At 52.6% G+C, this 16,044-nt stretch overlaps 1 protein-coding gene across 1 annotated transcript in view; it reads right to left on the bottom strand.

Moving 5' to 3' along the window:
• Window positions 1-5,630, bottom strand: part of HPSE2 (heparanase 2 (inactive)) — a 112,013-nt gene extending 106,383 nt beyond the window's left edge. Inside the window, exons 1-2 of the mRNA XM_054206196.1 lie at window positions 5,371-5,630; window positions 4,184-4,341 (exon numbers count right to left, since the gene is read on the bottom strand). Coding sequence (XP_054062171.1) covers window positions 4,184-4,341; window positions 5,371-5,630 — 418 coding nt within the window. The remainder of the gene's footprint in view (window positions 1-4,183; window positions 4,342-5,370) is intronic.
• Between the last annotated feature and the right edge of the window lie 10,414 nt (window positions 5,631-16,044).

The following is a 16,044-nucleotide window of genomic DNA, read 5'->3' as shown; positions in this document are numbered from 1 at the left end:
GAGGTTTTGTACCAGCAACTATAGACTGAGTGAACAGGTAGCCCTGTGCGTTTGCTCCAAAAAGGAGCTGCTCAAGCCTGTTTTCCTGGAGACCAACGTTTCTTATTGTCCCATACCTCAGACCCGAGTGGTCCTTGCCACGTGCGAGGCAGTTGAAAGGACAGGCCAAACAGATTGCTTGGTAGACAATCCAACAGCAAAAGGAGAAGCAGGTCTACTACATAGACTGAGGATGAGATCTTACACCTTGGTACCTGCCCAGGGATCAGACATGTGCCTACAGCAGGAGAAACACATCTCCAGACAACAAAGCACAACTCTCAGCACAGCTGGTGAAGAAGAACAAACTCAGCAAGGCACATACAGAGAAACACGCTTTAAGGGAGAGAAAAGTCTCTCAGGCTAAAAATGTTACACCTCTTGATCATCAAATGTCAAAAAGTCTCTGGCACAGCCCCATCTCCCCATACACAGAGCCTGACATACATTAAACTGGTTTTCTGTTCGTAACAGACCGCAGGCTGGCCAATGCCACATCCAAATAGGGTGGACTCCAGGAGTGACAATGCAAAGCAGGGGCTGCACAGGATGGCAGCCACCTGATGTACACGATAGACGGGGGTGTTAATACAACAGGTTAGTTGACCTTAGCTGACCTGTCTAATAACAGATTATTAGATGACCTTCTAATAATTAGCAAGGTTCAGGGGGTACGTATAGCCGCGCTGCCATCAAGAGGGACTGCACGCCCTACAGCTCACCTAAACCATTCACCAGAGGCAATCACTTTTATGAGGTGCTCTGTCAGGTACGGACAAATCTGCCACCAGGTGATGAAATTGCTGTGCCAGCTTTATATGCGGTGTCGAAACAAGTTGCCACACGCACCCTCTTCGTGGGCATCACAGGCTGCCACCGCAGATCACTCACCACTTCGCCACCTTTACTGCCCAGGCATGACCGGTCTGGACTGGGGTGAGGCTGTTCGGAGTTACAAAGGAAAGACGCCGTACACACCTGGTATTACACAATACTTCCAGGTTTGTGCTTCCAGGAAGAATTTGTACAAGAAAAGAATGACCCTGAAGCCAAAAGGAAATACCTTGTTACCAGGAAAATGAAGTACATTTTAGATACGAGTCAAAAGCAACTACTAAAACCCTCAGAGAGCACCCATGCTCTCTGTGGAGGAAAGGAGAGGAAAAAGATGAGGTGGTGAACCCAAAGGCAGCCCTAAGTAAAGGCAATTTTCAGAAGGTGGAGGTATGCATGGCTGTAACGGTTTGAAAGGGAAATAAATATAAACAGAGGGGAAAGAGTAGGGCAAATCTCTGAGGAGGCTCGATCATCAGGAAGGTAGAGCATTACAGAGATAGAAAAGACCACCAAAGGCAGCAGTGAGGAGTACCTGGTCTGGAGGGCAATGGGGTGCCCTAGGGGGATTTATAGCACAAAGATCCCTGCGCCGAGATTCATTCAAACTCCAGCAAGCATGGTCACAGGGCAGAGGATGCATGAAGGATGCTGCAGAGCAGTCTTGTTACGGCTGCCCCCCATCTGAACACCCGAGATGGCCACATTGGTGTGGGTTCTGCGAGCACGCAGAGGAGCGCAGCTGCCTGTGATGTGACCACCACTCACAGAGTTACGCACTAGTAACTGCAGTTCTCTGAGCAGTCTCGTACACGTGCCCTTCGCCTCTCAGTCCTGCACCCTATTGAGTTGCTGCAGCTGTGAGGAACATAAGATGTGCCCTTCCCTCCCCATCTAGACGCAGGCCACGTGGGGACACGAGGCACAGGAACACCCGTGGGGGCTGCAAAGAGAGACCAGGCAGTGGGGTGACAAGCCTGGGGTGAGTCCGTGTGCACCCACAGGGTGGACAGGCAAAAAGACAAACACTCGAAGCACAAAACAACCAAGCTATCACTTGTCATGTCACTAAAAACCACCAAGGTGGTGCATAAGACTTAGAAATTCACTGATTTATCTTTTAATTATTTTCTGACTTTTTTAACTAATCGAGCTCCCCAGCTCCTTCCCCACTCCTGTGCCACTAAAGCTCAGACAAGAAATTTCAGAAAACAGATGCTGGACCTACAAAAGCCCACAGACATAGAAAACAACCCCAACCACTCCAGATAACTTGGGAAGGAGAAGGGGTACCTAGAGGGATGCCTGCTGGCTTCCCCCACGCTCAGGTGCTGATTGCCATCTTTTTTCTGTGCTGTCTGCTCAGGCTGTAAGTTCTTTGCAGCAAGAGCATCTGCTTGCGCGTTTGTGCATGCCCTGATCCCAAGCAGGTCCCGGGCGAGCCACAGATGAGGGAACAAAAACCAGACCAGTGCTCCGAAAGGAGAAGATGGCTGCTCAGATCCAGTACAGTGGGGCAGAGAGTTGCAGTGGCATCAGGATTTCATTTTGGAGAACTGGATCCCTCTAGTGAAGCGCTCAGTGCAGCCTCAGCACAAAAAGATGCAAGCTACTAGCAACTCTAGCCCTGGAGTTTGCACACAGATCTTCAGAACAAATACGAAAGCTTTGCTTCCAGGCAGGAAATCCCTTTTACCACACCTTTCTGATTTACACCGATGCTTGATACACACCACATGTGTCCCCTGCCTCCCTCACCCGCATTTGTAATGGTTCTGTTCCATATTTAAGCGATGAAAAGTTAAGACCTGTGGTTACAACTTCTATGAGAAGCTTCATTTTGAAGGGCTGCTACATTTCAACTTTATTGCCACGAGGAGAACTGAAAAAAACCAAAAGATTTCAGTCCTTCCCGAACATGAAAGCTGTTGTGAAGACATTTAATAAGTGTAAGTTCTCTCCTGCAAGCTGTTGAAATATTGGAAGTGGGAAAATTTATTCCTACAAATGTTTTGTACGAGTCCCATCCACAATTTTATGCACTACACTTATTTTCTTCTGCTCAAGGTGCCTGCAGTAGGTTTGGTCAGCATTTTCTCCTGAACTGCATCTCAGTAGGCAGAGCTTACAACAAACCCGTTGCCTGAGATTTGTTACAAGGAGAAGAAAAACAAGGAACAACATCGGGATTGCTTCGGCCCGAAGACTAAGTGAAAGACAGAGCATTCAAACTTACCCACCTGCCTGCGTGTGGGAATAGAGGGACATTCATCTCGGTGAGATCAGATGTTACATGGGGGAACAGCGGGAGCGAGAACCATCAGAAAACTGGCAAATGCATCTGCTTTTTCCATTCAGCACTGTGCTGCTGACTAGATCTCTGCAAAACTTCCTCTGTTCCACAGACCTGCCCAGTGGGATCTGTCTGGCATTAATTGGCCTTCAAAATTACTTATGGAAATATCTTTAGCTAATTTTTGTAACTCATTGGGTAAGAAAAAAAAAGTTGGTTTTGGGTTTTTTTTATATAAACAAGGAAGAGAGAAAAATCAATAAATTCTTGCATGTGGACATGGTATTCTGCTTCTTAAAATAAATGCCTGAGGACGGAGACTTGGCCCTGACTTTTCTACGAAGTTTCTTTGTGCGAATTAAGGGCCGCAAAAGGTGAAAAGCCTTTTGTGTCGATGAGGACCGCTGGGGAGGGGGGCAGAGCCGCGGAAAGCCCTGGGCCAGGCGGTGACTTTCGGAAAGACCTACGATGGCAGAGCGCTCCGGAGGGCACCGACCGGCGGGGACCGAGCGGCCCAGCCGGGACCAAGCTCAGCGGGGAGCCCCGGGGCTGCGGCGGGCGGAGAATCAACGGGGAACGACGCCGGGGTCCTTGGGGAAAGGCCGGGAGAAGCGCGGGGCGGTGCGTGCTCGGGCATCCCGGGGCTGCGGTGCCCGGTCCCCGCCAGCGGCCCGGGCAAAGCCCCCTCCGCCGCCGGCGCTGCCCACCCGGGGTTTGGGAGCGAAGCGAGCCGGAGAACGCGGCGGAGCGGGGGCGGGGGGTGGGATACGAAAAGCCCCGCTCCCCGGTGCCGGCCTTTTGTTCCCGGCAACGGACTCCGCCGAGCTCCCCGGCTCCCCCCGCTCGGGAAAGAAGAGGTACGGGGAAGGGTCCCCGCCCGGTGCCCGCACTGCCCGGGCACGGCACGGCCCAGCCCCGCCTGGGCGCAGGGAGCCCGGAGCAGGCAGAGCGGGACCGCCCGGCGCCCGCAGCCCCCCGCCGCCGCGCCCGCCCCCCGCCCCGGCCTCAGGAGCTCACCGTCCTCGTAGTTCTTGAGGTAGTAGTCGGGGCCGGGCCCGCCGCGGCTCTTAGCCGGGTTCTTCACGTTGTGGAACTGCAGAAAGTCCGTCCTCTTGCCCGCGAAGCGCAGGAAGGCGGGGGCCAGGCCCCGCGCCAGGGTCACCAGCCGCCGGGAGCTGGGGAGAGGAGAACGGGCTGAAGGCGCCGCGGGCCGGGCCGGGCCCTCCCCGCCCCGGTACCGGCAACGACCGGCGGCCGCGGGGCTCAGGGACCCGCCGTTGCCCGCCCGCCCCGCCCGGCGCGGGTACCACCGCGGCGGCACCCGGTTGCGGGGCTTTACACCCCGCAGCCGCCCCGCCCGCCGGTGGTGGCTCGGCGGCCGGCGGGACACGGCTTTTCCCCCCGCCACCAGCCCCTCACACAGCCCCGGACAAGTGCAGCGGCGTCCCCGGAGATGGCAGGGCTCAGCGCCCCACGCGGGACCGTGCCGTGGCCCGAGCCGCCGGGGAGGGGAGGGAGGAAAGCGGGAGCCGGCCGGGCTCCCCTTCACCGGCGCCTTCCCCCCGGAGATGGAGGCGGTAGCCGGAGGGACCCTCAGAGCGGGCGTGCGGAGGAGACCCGCTCTCCCTCCCCGACTTACCCAGCAGGGAGAGGGATTTCTGGCCGTCCCAGCGCCTCCAGGCCGCGGCCGCTCCGCTCCGCACCGCCGGTGGAGCCCAGCGCAGCTGCAGCCCGGCTCTGCCCCCTGCGCAGGGCTGGAAGTCCGGGGAGCGGAGGGCTCTGAAGACCTGGCCGACACCCCGCTCTCCGCCCGTCGGGACCTGGGGAAGGCTCGGCTCGGCAGGCGACCCCGTTCCTGCTGCTGTTTTTTGTTGCTTTGGGTTTTTTGTTGTTTTTTGTTTTGTTTTGTTTTTTTTTCCCTGTGCTGCCTCGGCCCCGTGTTGTGCCTTTTTTTTTTTTTTTTTCTTTTCAGAAGAGCGGTTGTTGGAGCGAGGGGAGCACGACATTTTTGCAGTCATAACTGATAAGTCTCCGAAATGCTTTCTCCATTGCAAACATGTGCATCTTAATGGAAACCATGGCCTCGCTCCCTCCGTCACAACAAGCGCCGCCAGCAGCGCGGAGCCCGGCAGGGCTGGGCGGCGGGGCCGCCGGGGCGCCCCGCGGGCGGCGTGGGGAGGGCGCCGGGGGGGCTCCTGCCTTACCTTAAGAAATCGAGCCAGCCATCATGAATGATGGAAGGGTCCAGCTGCAGGGAGAGGAAATTCTCACTGATTATCCTGACAGGGCTCTTGGTGTTGACATCAAGGAGAATGAGAGTTCTTCCCTTCACACCTGGAGGTTTCTCCACCGGCAGCGCTCTCCTGTCCCCGGCCTGGGAGGGCAGCGAGAAGGTGGCCATGAGAGCCAGCCCAGGTGCCATCAGGGCTAAGAGCCCGGGGGGGCAGGAGCTGGGACAGGGCATGCCGGAGAGCAGGAAACCCCTAATTAACTCGCTGTCTGCAGGGGCTCGCTGGTGGCTAATTGTCCTTATCTAAAGTGTGGGGCGCTCTGCCTTTTTTTGCAATGTTTTGGTGCTGGTGGAGGGGAACTCACGCCCCTGACCAGCCTTTCTCGCAGCCGGTGCCAAGACTCCTTGCAGCCAGCACCGCCCCTTTAAGAGATGCAGGCTCCAGACATTTTTAACTTTTTGAAGGTAAGGGGAGGCTCCTGGTTTAACCCCCTCGGCTCGGGACCCGCCGGCCCTCCGCAGCCCCGCCAGCACCGAGCTTTCGCTTTCCGCTGCCGGAGCTCCTGGACCTCGCAAAACCGAGCCGGAGCCGGGACACCGAGGCACCGGGGAGTTCGGCGGCCGCCCAGCACGGCCCCAGCTTGTCGCCGGCTGCAGGAACGGCCGAGGCGGTAAGGCAGCGGGGGTGGCCCGGGCTGGGGGCAAGGGGGGGTTAATCACCCCGAAAAAAAAAAAAGCCCTGCCCGTGGGGTGAGCTCGCCCCGAGCCGGGACCCGCGGTGCTGGACGAGGCCCCCGGGGCTGAGCGCTGACCGCTCCGCTGGACCCGACGGGCGTAGCGGGGCTGGGGGCCGCCGGCAGCCCGGAGCCCCGGAACGGCACGCAAGGCTCGCCCTGCTCGGAGCCATCGGCTCGGCACGGCCGGCGCACAAAGGCCACTCGGGCACGGCGGGGAACCGGGGCACGGGGAATCGGGCCGCCGGCCGCCCTCTCCCGCCGGCCTCGAGGCCCGGCGGGGTCCGACCCGCGGCGGGAAAAGGGGCGGCGGCGGCAGCGCCCGGTGGGGAAACGTCTGCATCGGGGGTGCAAAAGGACAGCCCGGGGCAGGACGGGCCGGGCTGGGCGCGCTGCACTGGTGCAAGCGGCCGCGGTTCTCAGCGCTGGGTGCAGGCTGGGAGCATCCGGCCCGCGATCGGTGGAGGCATCCCGGGAGCGATGGCCCACTTCAAGGAGCGTCCACCCGAACGGGGCATCCTTCCCCGCCAGCAGCCCGTTCCCGGGCAAGCCCCGAGCTCCGGCACACCAGCAGACAGCGAGCTCCGGGACACGTAACGCGCCCTACCTGGGCCCTCCGCCGCCGCCGCGGCCCGCCCCGGTTCCCCCTTGGCCCAGGCCAGGCGGCACGGGGGGCCCCGGTGCCGCTACCCAGCCCGGTGCGGTCCGTCGGGGTCCCGCAGCCCCGGGGATGGGCCGCCCGCAGCACCATCTGCTGGTGAGGGGCCCGGCCCGGTGTGGGAGCCGGCACCCACCTGCGGACAACCCCCCTGGTGCCGGGGTCGGGAGGTGCCGGGCCTGCGGGGAGCAGCGGGGCTCCGGGGTAGAGGCACAAATCGCTCCCGGAGCCGAGACGGCCGGACGGCGGGGACCGACCCGCCTGCAAGGGTCGGATACGAGCGGCGAGCGCTGCAGGGCGGCTATCCCGGGACCCTTCCCACTGTTTCGGTAGGGCTCTCTGCGCTGGGAACCCCCTCCCACTCCTCCCGGTGCCCGTGCGGAGCCACCTGCGCTCCTCGTCCGCCTCAGCCGGGGCCCGGGAGGCGGAGGGAACGGACCCGGTGTCTCCCACGACGGCAAGTCCCGGAGCCCGGTGCGCTCAGCGGAGCCCCGCAGTGGGGCCTGGGTCCCGGAGAAGTCCACAGGCAGCGTCGTCTCCTGTGGAAATCTCTCCCCTCGCCTCTACGCCCCACGAAACGCTTCCAGCCCATCGCCTTGCCCCACCGTCAGCCCCTGGTTACCGAGACAGGGGTTGCGGGGGCACGGAGTTACCGTGCAATGAACGGTAACGGTGGTGGGGAAAAGGATGAAACATACCTTCCGGCTCTGCTAGGAGTGAGCAGGGAACGCACAAACCGGGATTTGTCGTGAAAACATCCCGTTAAGGCGGAGATGGGAGCGGGGCTCAAAAGGCGCCGCGGAAGGGGCTGCCGCCGGCTGACAAAAAGCAGCCAAGGGGTGCCCGGAGCAGCGGGGCTTTGAGCGCTGGAAAAAGTAAGAGGATCCGGGGGAAAGGGCCGTGCAATTTCATCTGAGCAAAGCCCTGGCATCCCGGGACAGGAAGAAGGCAATTTAAGGCTGGAAATTTGTGTTCGGCTGCAAAAACTCCAGCCGCGATTTGTAATAGCGCTTAAAACTGACCCAGAACTTGAAACCTCCTGCTTCAGAAGCTGCTCAGATTTTGGGTCAGCTCCGAAAAAGGGATGCGAGTTTCTGACAGATCTCGTTATTTTATAATTAATTTTTTTCCTCTATTATCAGAAGATGTCAGCAAGGCTTCAGGGGCATTTGCTGCTCAAATCAGTGTTGTGGTTGCAGGCCGAAATTTTGTACTGTGCCTTCTGCTAAGGATGGCTCTATTTTAAAACGAAACTCTAGTGCGTTATGTAGTAAAGGACAAGAAACAAAACAAATTATCCCGTTTAACCTCCTTTATGTATTTTTTTTCCTTACAAACAAACTACTTTGGATGAGAAATGTGTTTATTCTGAAACGTTCCTCACAATTAGTCTCTGCTTTGCATGCAGACTCCGGATGCAGCGAAGTCACTTATCTGCAGAGATATCGCCAAACAACCGAGAGCAGCAGGGAAAGGAGCAAAAAACCTCCCAGCTGCCAGGGTCGGCTTCCAGAGTCTGGGAAGACAGCGCTAAAGGAAATATTCGCTTACCTGTCTCAGCTTTCCAGACCGACACCTGGAGCCTGCCCCGATCCGGTGGCCTCGGAAAAGCACATTGCACCTCATTTTGAATCTGGCTGCAGCAACGGCAAGTCGAATCTAAAAAGAAACCGATTTCGGTTTTTTTTTTCCTTTCCTTTTTTTTTTTTTTTTTTTTTTTTTTTTTTTTTTTTTTTAATAAATTGTAGGTTTGCTATACAAGCCCTTTAAACTCTAAAAGCTTTGGTTACCTGCGAGTGCTGGGGCGGCAGCGGAGGTGCGGGGAGCATCGGGCCCCAGGAGCCGCCGCCGCCCGGGGAGCACCAGGAGCCGCCGCCGCAGCTCGGGGCCGACCCGGGAACCTGCAAGGGGAGGCGGGGGGGAGGGCACGGCGCACCTCCTTCACAGCAACTCATACCAGATAGGAGGTATCTCGATTTACACAAGCTGCGACCCCGGCTCGCCGTCCGCAGGGGCAGAGAAGCGCCCGTCCTTTCTTATATTAAGATAATTACTTTAGAAAGCCTGACTCACATAAAAAGTATCTATAAAGATTTACTCGCGGTTTTTGTCGATTTGGAAATGCGTTTCTCCATTTTCCGTCTACTCTAAACTTGCTGTTTTTAATCTCCAAAACAGTCATTGGGAAAGAGAACGGGGGGGAGGAGAAGCATTTCTATAAAGAGTTTAACCAAAGCACATTAAATATTTTCCCAACATCACCAAATAAACAACAATCCTCCAGCTCCCTATAAACTATTTAAAGCATATCATCTCTTCAGCTCTTGCCAATGTACTTTCCTTTTAATTTATAAGCCGATTAGAGCAGGGGCCTGTCTTTTTGCGTGTATTTGCAAAATGTCTGGCACCCTTTCAGTCACTCGCAGTTCACAAACACTTAAATCTGTATTTAACTTCGTTATTATAGGTAGTAACTTCGATTTTTCCTTACTTTTGTAGACCTACTGCCTGTGACAGTGCTTGTTGTAAATGATCTGAGCAGTTGCTGAAGGGTTTCAGCAGAGGAAACCTTTTTGGATGGCAGGGCTGATATAAAAAAAAAAAAAAAAAAAGAAGGAGAAAAAGCACAAGGGAAATTTAAACTGAGATCTCAGGCTGTATAAGTCAGCCCAAAAGAAAATGGGGAAAACCTCCTTGGGAGGAACATTTTTAGTTCGCCAGAAAATAAACTTCTGCTCATAAATGATGAAAGCTATTATCATCAGAGGATGTGCTGTACCAAACAAACCTCCATTAGGCTGGGAAGGATAAAACAGGCTAGACAGCTTTTTTTTAAAAAAAAATCATCATGTCTTTGATTCCCAAGATATCAACCATGTCTGTTTCTGTAGTGCTGTCAAGTAAACCTGAGTTATGGATGCTCTAAAAGAACCCAGCAAGAAGGAAATCCAGCAAGTGAAAATTAGGACCGCCATCCATAGATACTTTACCAAAACTATACTTTATTTTCAGACTCTTAAATTCCTGCCCTGTACCATGGCATGACAATTTCCGAGAAGAGGAGCAAGACCCGTGAATGTGGTAAAGCTGTGGTTGTCAGAGCACGCAATTGCATGTCAGATTCTTTTTATTGAGGTTTTTCCTCTTTCTGCGCTGCAGTGTCCATCATTTTCACCACAAGAGCCTTAATGTCTGGAATGTAACCTCCTAAAACGGCCAGTGCCTCAAGGTGGGTGTTGCACAGCCCGAGCTCCACTGCTGAAACCATTTCCTAGCACGTTTATTTATCGCGTCTAACCTGAACGAGCAGGCAGAGGACGACTGCTTGATTTAATACGGTATCCGTGCATTGCTCTTTCATGTAGGTGACCTGGGAAGTTCTGTAACAAGAAAATACATCTGTCTGGGCTAGGAGGACTGGCTGGCTGGGGAGCTCAGCGACAGCGGGAGGAAAGCAAGCCTACTGAGAGCGCTTCCTCCCTCCATATGTGCAAAAAGCAAGGCATCGATCAAAACCAACTGCCTGGTCAGGAAGAGCACACTTGGCAATGCTGTCTTTGCATTTTTTTGCCAGCACGAAAGGAACACAAACTGGTATCTCCAAATCTAGCCTTAGGAAAATAGAGCACAGCGGTGCCGGGCTTTCCTTTGAGAGTCAATCTGTACTCACTAGCTGCCTAATTAAGAAACCTATAAAAATAAGGGACAGTGACAAAAAGAAGGCACTGGTCCCATAAAGGCTATGAGTATGGGCTCTCTCTAGCTGGCAAACCGTGAGAAGACACACGAGAAACTGGGGGGGCTGAAGTTGAGTTTTATGTAGCTGCTGATCAATGATCTTTGTTGTTGTTGTTGATTTTTCTTTTTGTAACTTGATTCCCAGTCCTGTGAGCAGTTAGCTACCATGTGCTCTGCTAGAATAAACCAAATTTATTCTTTTCCTGAATCTGTATGATTTGATGCGTGGTCTCAAAAATACTCTGACGAACCCAGGGTACCCCAACTCCTGCAGATTTGTCTGCAGAGAGAATTAGTGGGCTCCCAAAGTGTCCATCTCCCAACAGGTGTTCCGAGGTTCTTGAAAAACTGAGATGCACGATTTCCATAAAGCTGTGAGAATGGCTCTGGAAGCTGGTCAAACCAGGTGCTGTCCCAGCAGACAGAAATCCCCTTTGCCAAAGTGCCTCTTCAGCAAGCAGAAAAAAACTCCAAGTAATGACTGAGTGTGTATAACAACACTCTTTGACACAAAACGCTCTCTAGATCCATGGACTTCCCTGTACTCCTCAATGGCAGGGTCTGACTTAGCTTTTGTCTTTGTATCTTAAGTAGAAGCAAATGTGTCAGCAATTTGTCATAGTCAAAGAGATACAGAGGACAAACACAACAGCGAGACCCGGAGCTCTGCCATGCTCCAAAGACCACAATAGCCTCAGAAACATTTTCCTCAAACTGAGCCCAACCCTGCGGAGCGGAGAAATGTGTAGAATTATCCTTGTTTCACATCATCACGTGAAAAAGAAAGAGAAGTGAACACGCCAGTTTTACAAGCCTGAGAATGAATGCGAGCAAGCATTTGTCCCACCATCTGCAAGGAGATGATAGAGGTGAAGGAAGAGGGAATACAGGGGGGATGGTAAAAGTTCACAGAGACCTTCTATTTTTCTGGAGAGATGCTTCACATTCCAGCAGCAAAAATGAAGGAAGCGGACATGAGGAGTAGATCAGAGAGGGGAAATAGGAAGATGGATGAAGTGCAAGGCTGGAGGAGCAAACGAGTCAATTATGAATAAGAGGAAGGGTCTGTGTGCAGACACCAACGAGGAGATGGAGCTCATGGGAAGAAACAGCAGCCAAAATGCTCCCCAGTCAGAGACGCTGCCGGGATGAGGGAGGCAGAATAAAATCGTAGTCTTTCAGGTAAAGATAGAATTGTAAACCCTTGTCCTCTGTATCTATTTGATTATGGCACCTCTGTCACCAGCTCCATCAGGACAACTGAGCATGGCCCTGCTATAGACAGAGACAGGAGAAACCAGCTATGTCAAAGCTGCAAACTATTGGTTTGCATAGAGAAATCAGAAGCAAACTGTGAAACTCATGGCTAGAGAGCAAGAGGAGGAACCCCGCAGAACTATGGGTCATACCTCAGAAACAGGCAAGTAGATGAAGGAGAAAAAGTGAAATGCCAGCGGTGGATGCTCAGGATGAACCCAGGAGATGAGGAGGGTCGGAAGCGAGCACCACCAAAGGAGGGGGAAAGGCCAGCAGTACCTCACTGAGCTGTACTAATGGAGGCGGGAGGAGATGGGCTGATGCCGGATAGAACCTAAAACAATACTCTGCTTCCATCGTCCAGCAAAAGCTCTCAAATAAATCCAGAAAAAGCAAACATCTTTCTGCACAAATTCCAGTAACAGCAGTTAAGTTCCTGATCTGTTCCTCTTTGCGGCGGTGGCAGACCGACGAAGGTCTGCAAGCGTCACTTGTAAGGTTAAAAGTGCAGAATCTGGGGATCTCTTTGGGATTCTCTAACCATGCAAAGACATGGTCTGCCTGCAGCTTCCCACAAATCTGACACAAACCCCATCCCTCCTCCTGACAATGAACAAGCAAATAGTTCCTTTCCCCGTCTCAGGAGCAATGGGGCAGGAGAAAAGCGTTCACGATGACAAAGAGCTCCGAGAGAAGGGTTTCCACAGCCCTTACAGCAACACAGCCTCACCTCAGCACTGCTGTGGGGCTGCAGACGTGAGGGGGAAGGTGCAGGGTCCTCAGCCCAGGCACAGTAGCTTATCACCCAGAAACAACCACGGGGAAAGAGCACATATTCATAGCGCAGACATCTCCTTTGTCCTTTCTACCAGGATCTGGGTGTTGCCCTGTTTCTTCTCCCTCCACGGCTTCCCTTCTGTTAGCCCTTTAGTAACAGCAACATGGAGAAAGCTAAAAATAAAGCTGTATAAGCAATGTAATAGGCATGCAATTGCATGTCTATTTTCTTTGAAAAAATGATGCTTTATTTCCTGTACAATGGAAACTACAGTTTGATGTTACAACTATTGGGTTTTGACTGAACGCAGAAATTTGACTTAAACAATGACAATTCCCCCTGTATTTAGTATTACCATATGTCACTGATTATATATTTAAGTTGCAGAAATGAATTAAATTTCATGGCTTCCTCAAGTTAGACTCTCTTGGAGTAGACTGTCTGTTGCTATTAACCAAAATCCTTGGAAAACAGTTTAAATCAAACCAGCAGACTTTTGGTATCATTTCAGGAGAAAATTGGTTATCACAAACCAAATGCTTAACACATCATCATCCAGAAGGCCACATAAAGCTTTGCAAACCTGCAGCAACCATGGCCAGGACAGAGAAAAGGGGTTAATTGGACACCACAGACTCAGAGATGGAAAAAAAAAAGACACAGTGCACTGTTTGGAGCTCCTTTGCCTGGGGTCTTATTCCTTCTGCCTCAGAAGTTATCATATATCCCACATCTCAGTGCTTACTTCACTTACTTGGGGAAAGTATCTTCTCTCCGCTGGCTACAGAGCATTAGTGACAATCATGTTGCACACATGTTCCAGGAGAAGCCAGCCTTGTACTTGCTAGATTTCTTCCCACTTTCTGGAAAAAGAAAAAAATCATCCAGATTTTCTTTACTCCTTCTGTTTCCCATCATGATTTGGATTGTTAACATTTCTATCCCCACTAGCAGTCCCCCGGCGGCTCCTGGCCCTTTTCTAGAGGACCAGCAGACCCCCTCGGCTCCCATCAACCAGGAGGGAAGCGAATTGCAACCTGCAGCCTCTGGGAATCCGGCTTCAGACCTTAAAAGTCAAGGTGATGTGAAGGGACTTTACAAAACGCCCCATGTCCGCACTTCCCTGGACCTGCACAATCAGAGCTGGAAGAGAAGAGCTGCCACCAGAGGTGTCACCACTGGCAGGAGACACAGAGAAGCCGCAGAGGGAGCTGAGTGGTGGCAGACACAGTGTAAAGCAGAACCTGAGCAGTCCTGGTGAGCAGGAGGCAGGTTATTATTCCTAACTGAAGAGCAACGTCGTGAGGGTACAACAGGTAAAAGAAGGAGACCTCAGCGTAAGAAGAAAAGGACAGCTGTGCCGTGCTTGCTGAAGGACTCACCAGGCAGGATACAGCCGGGACAGGCCTCGGTGAGAGCCTTGCGAATTCACGTCATACTTTGCCAAAGATTCAATCAATTGAGTATGTGCTAAAGCTCAGTTTGTTTTGTCTTATTTGGAGCTTTGGAAGACATTTCCTATCTTGAACCATTGAACACGCTCCAGCCACACACCTGCAACTTCTGGAGTGCATCCTCTCAGCGAGAGGCTGGCTCGCACGTCGTCACTTATGCAGGGCAAATCCTACTGAAAGAACATCAGACCACAGCTTTCGCGCCAGTTTACTTTTACATGTAGCACATGTAAGCTAACATTGGCAAGGACACAACTATGTCCTGATCGAGATGGAGCTCATCGCAACAGATGGTGTTTGATACTGCAGGACCAGGGCAGCTCCACCCCAAACTGAGCACGATTTCTCTTTCTGCGTTTTTACCCGCTCTGGCCACGTCTTTTTGGGGATTGGAGCTATTGTCACTATGGCATTGCAGTCCCCTCGAGACCATATGCCATGCTCAACCTACAGGTCACTGCCTAGTCCTAACATCCAGGTTATTCTGCTCCCGTTGAGGCATCTCATTGCATGAAGCCAGATCCTGACACAACTGTTGTATGGCACATCAATATAACATGAGGTTCACGATACTCTGAACCAGCTGCTACAGATAGTGCCTCCAGTGGAGGAGGAAACTTTCTCTCCGAGCACACAGCAGCTCTGCCAGCACACACGCAAGCAGCACTGGTAGTTAGCAATCTAACAAGCAACATCTGGTGCCCATTTTGGGCCAAAGGATGGAAAAGCCATCAGAGAGCAGCCTCCAGTGCCATCTCTTCAAGCCCGAGAGTTTCACCCTGAAGGGAAAAGTATTGAGAAGAGAAAACCCAGCATCGAAATGAATGTTGCTGCAGCTCTGGACGATGTTGGTCACAGACAACTGGTTTTCAAGTGAGCAAGGTTAGACTGCTGCATTGATCTCAGTGGGGTTAGGAAGCTTTGTACTTCACCTTAGGTGCTTCACTAATTCCTCGTACAATGCAGTATCTTCTGAAACGTGATCTTTATGTTTCAGTTGTCCGTAAAATGAAAACGCTAGTTAATACTGAGAAGCGTTATGGTGGTACGGAGTCTCGCACACACAGAAAAGCAAGTGCAGTTTTTTCAAAGCTGCAGACGTCACCAACATCTCTGCAGCTTTACACGGTTGCTGTCCGAGATTTTTTTTGCCAGAGGTTTATTTTGCCAGTAGAAGTACGGAGAGAGATTGCCACCTTGTGGTTCCTCCTCTTGCAGTGCCATGTGGTTGGTTGTTTTTTTTAATTGTACTAGCCTAGACCAGTGGTTTTCCAAAGTGCTAACCGAGGATTTCTCCTCGATGACAAGGGTACTACGGACAAAAGTACTTTCCAAGTACTCACTTAACTAAAAAAGCAAGCCTGTAATTCACAGCCTTCAGTTCTTATACTGAGAAACTCATCACTAGAAAATCTCTCAGGAATCTAATCTGCAAGTTAATAAAGATGAGTAACTTACTGGCAGGGGTACACAGCTTCCAAACAGTGATCCAAAACACTATGGCAGCGATGCACAAAACCAGATTGACTTTACAATATTCTCAGCATCAAGAAATCTGTGAAAAATTCAATGCTGATGACAGCCTGCAGTTTCAAAAATTTGGGATGCGCTCAGACAGTAGTTCCCACAGGGTCCCAATAAGGAAGGAGCAGCCATGTGCTCATCCCCACCACCTGCAGACAGAAAGGCAGGAGCAGACTGAGCGTGTGCCTAGTCACTCCGGGTACTGCTTAGGACAGTTTGTGAGATCTGCTCCTCAGGTGGTATAAATTGGGCTAAGGTTACCATACGGATTTATGGCTTCTCCATAAATCACGCCCAGGTAGAGCACCAGGTGATATTTCCCCACTGGAGCTGGGGCGGGGGGGGAGCTGGAAAGGGGAAGATGACCAAGAGCTTGTGAAGCAGCACACGGCCCCTGCGAAATCCCAGGGAATTAATCAAGCTTGGAAAAAATTTATCAGCCTCTCCCAGAGAGGGGGAAGAGTCTCTCCTAACACAGCGAGGAGCACAGATGTCCCTGGCAGCT

This window comes from Rissa tridactyla, chromosome 6 (genome assembly GCF_028500815.1).
Source record: "Rissa tridactyla isolate bRisTri1 chromosome 6, bRisTri1.patW.cur.20221130, whole genome shotgun sequence".
NCBI classification, from domain to species: domain Eukaryota; kingdom Metazoa; phylum Chordata; class Aves; order Charadriiformes; family Laridae; genus Rissa; species Rissa tridactyla.
The sequence above is the reverse complement of the archived record's forward strand: the minus strand, read 5'-3'. Positions and strand labels throughout refer to the sequence as shown.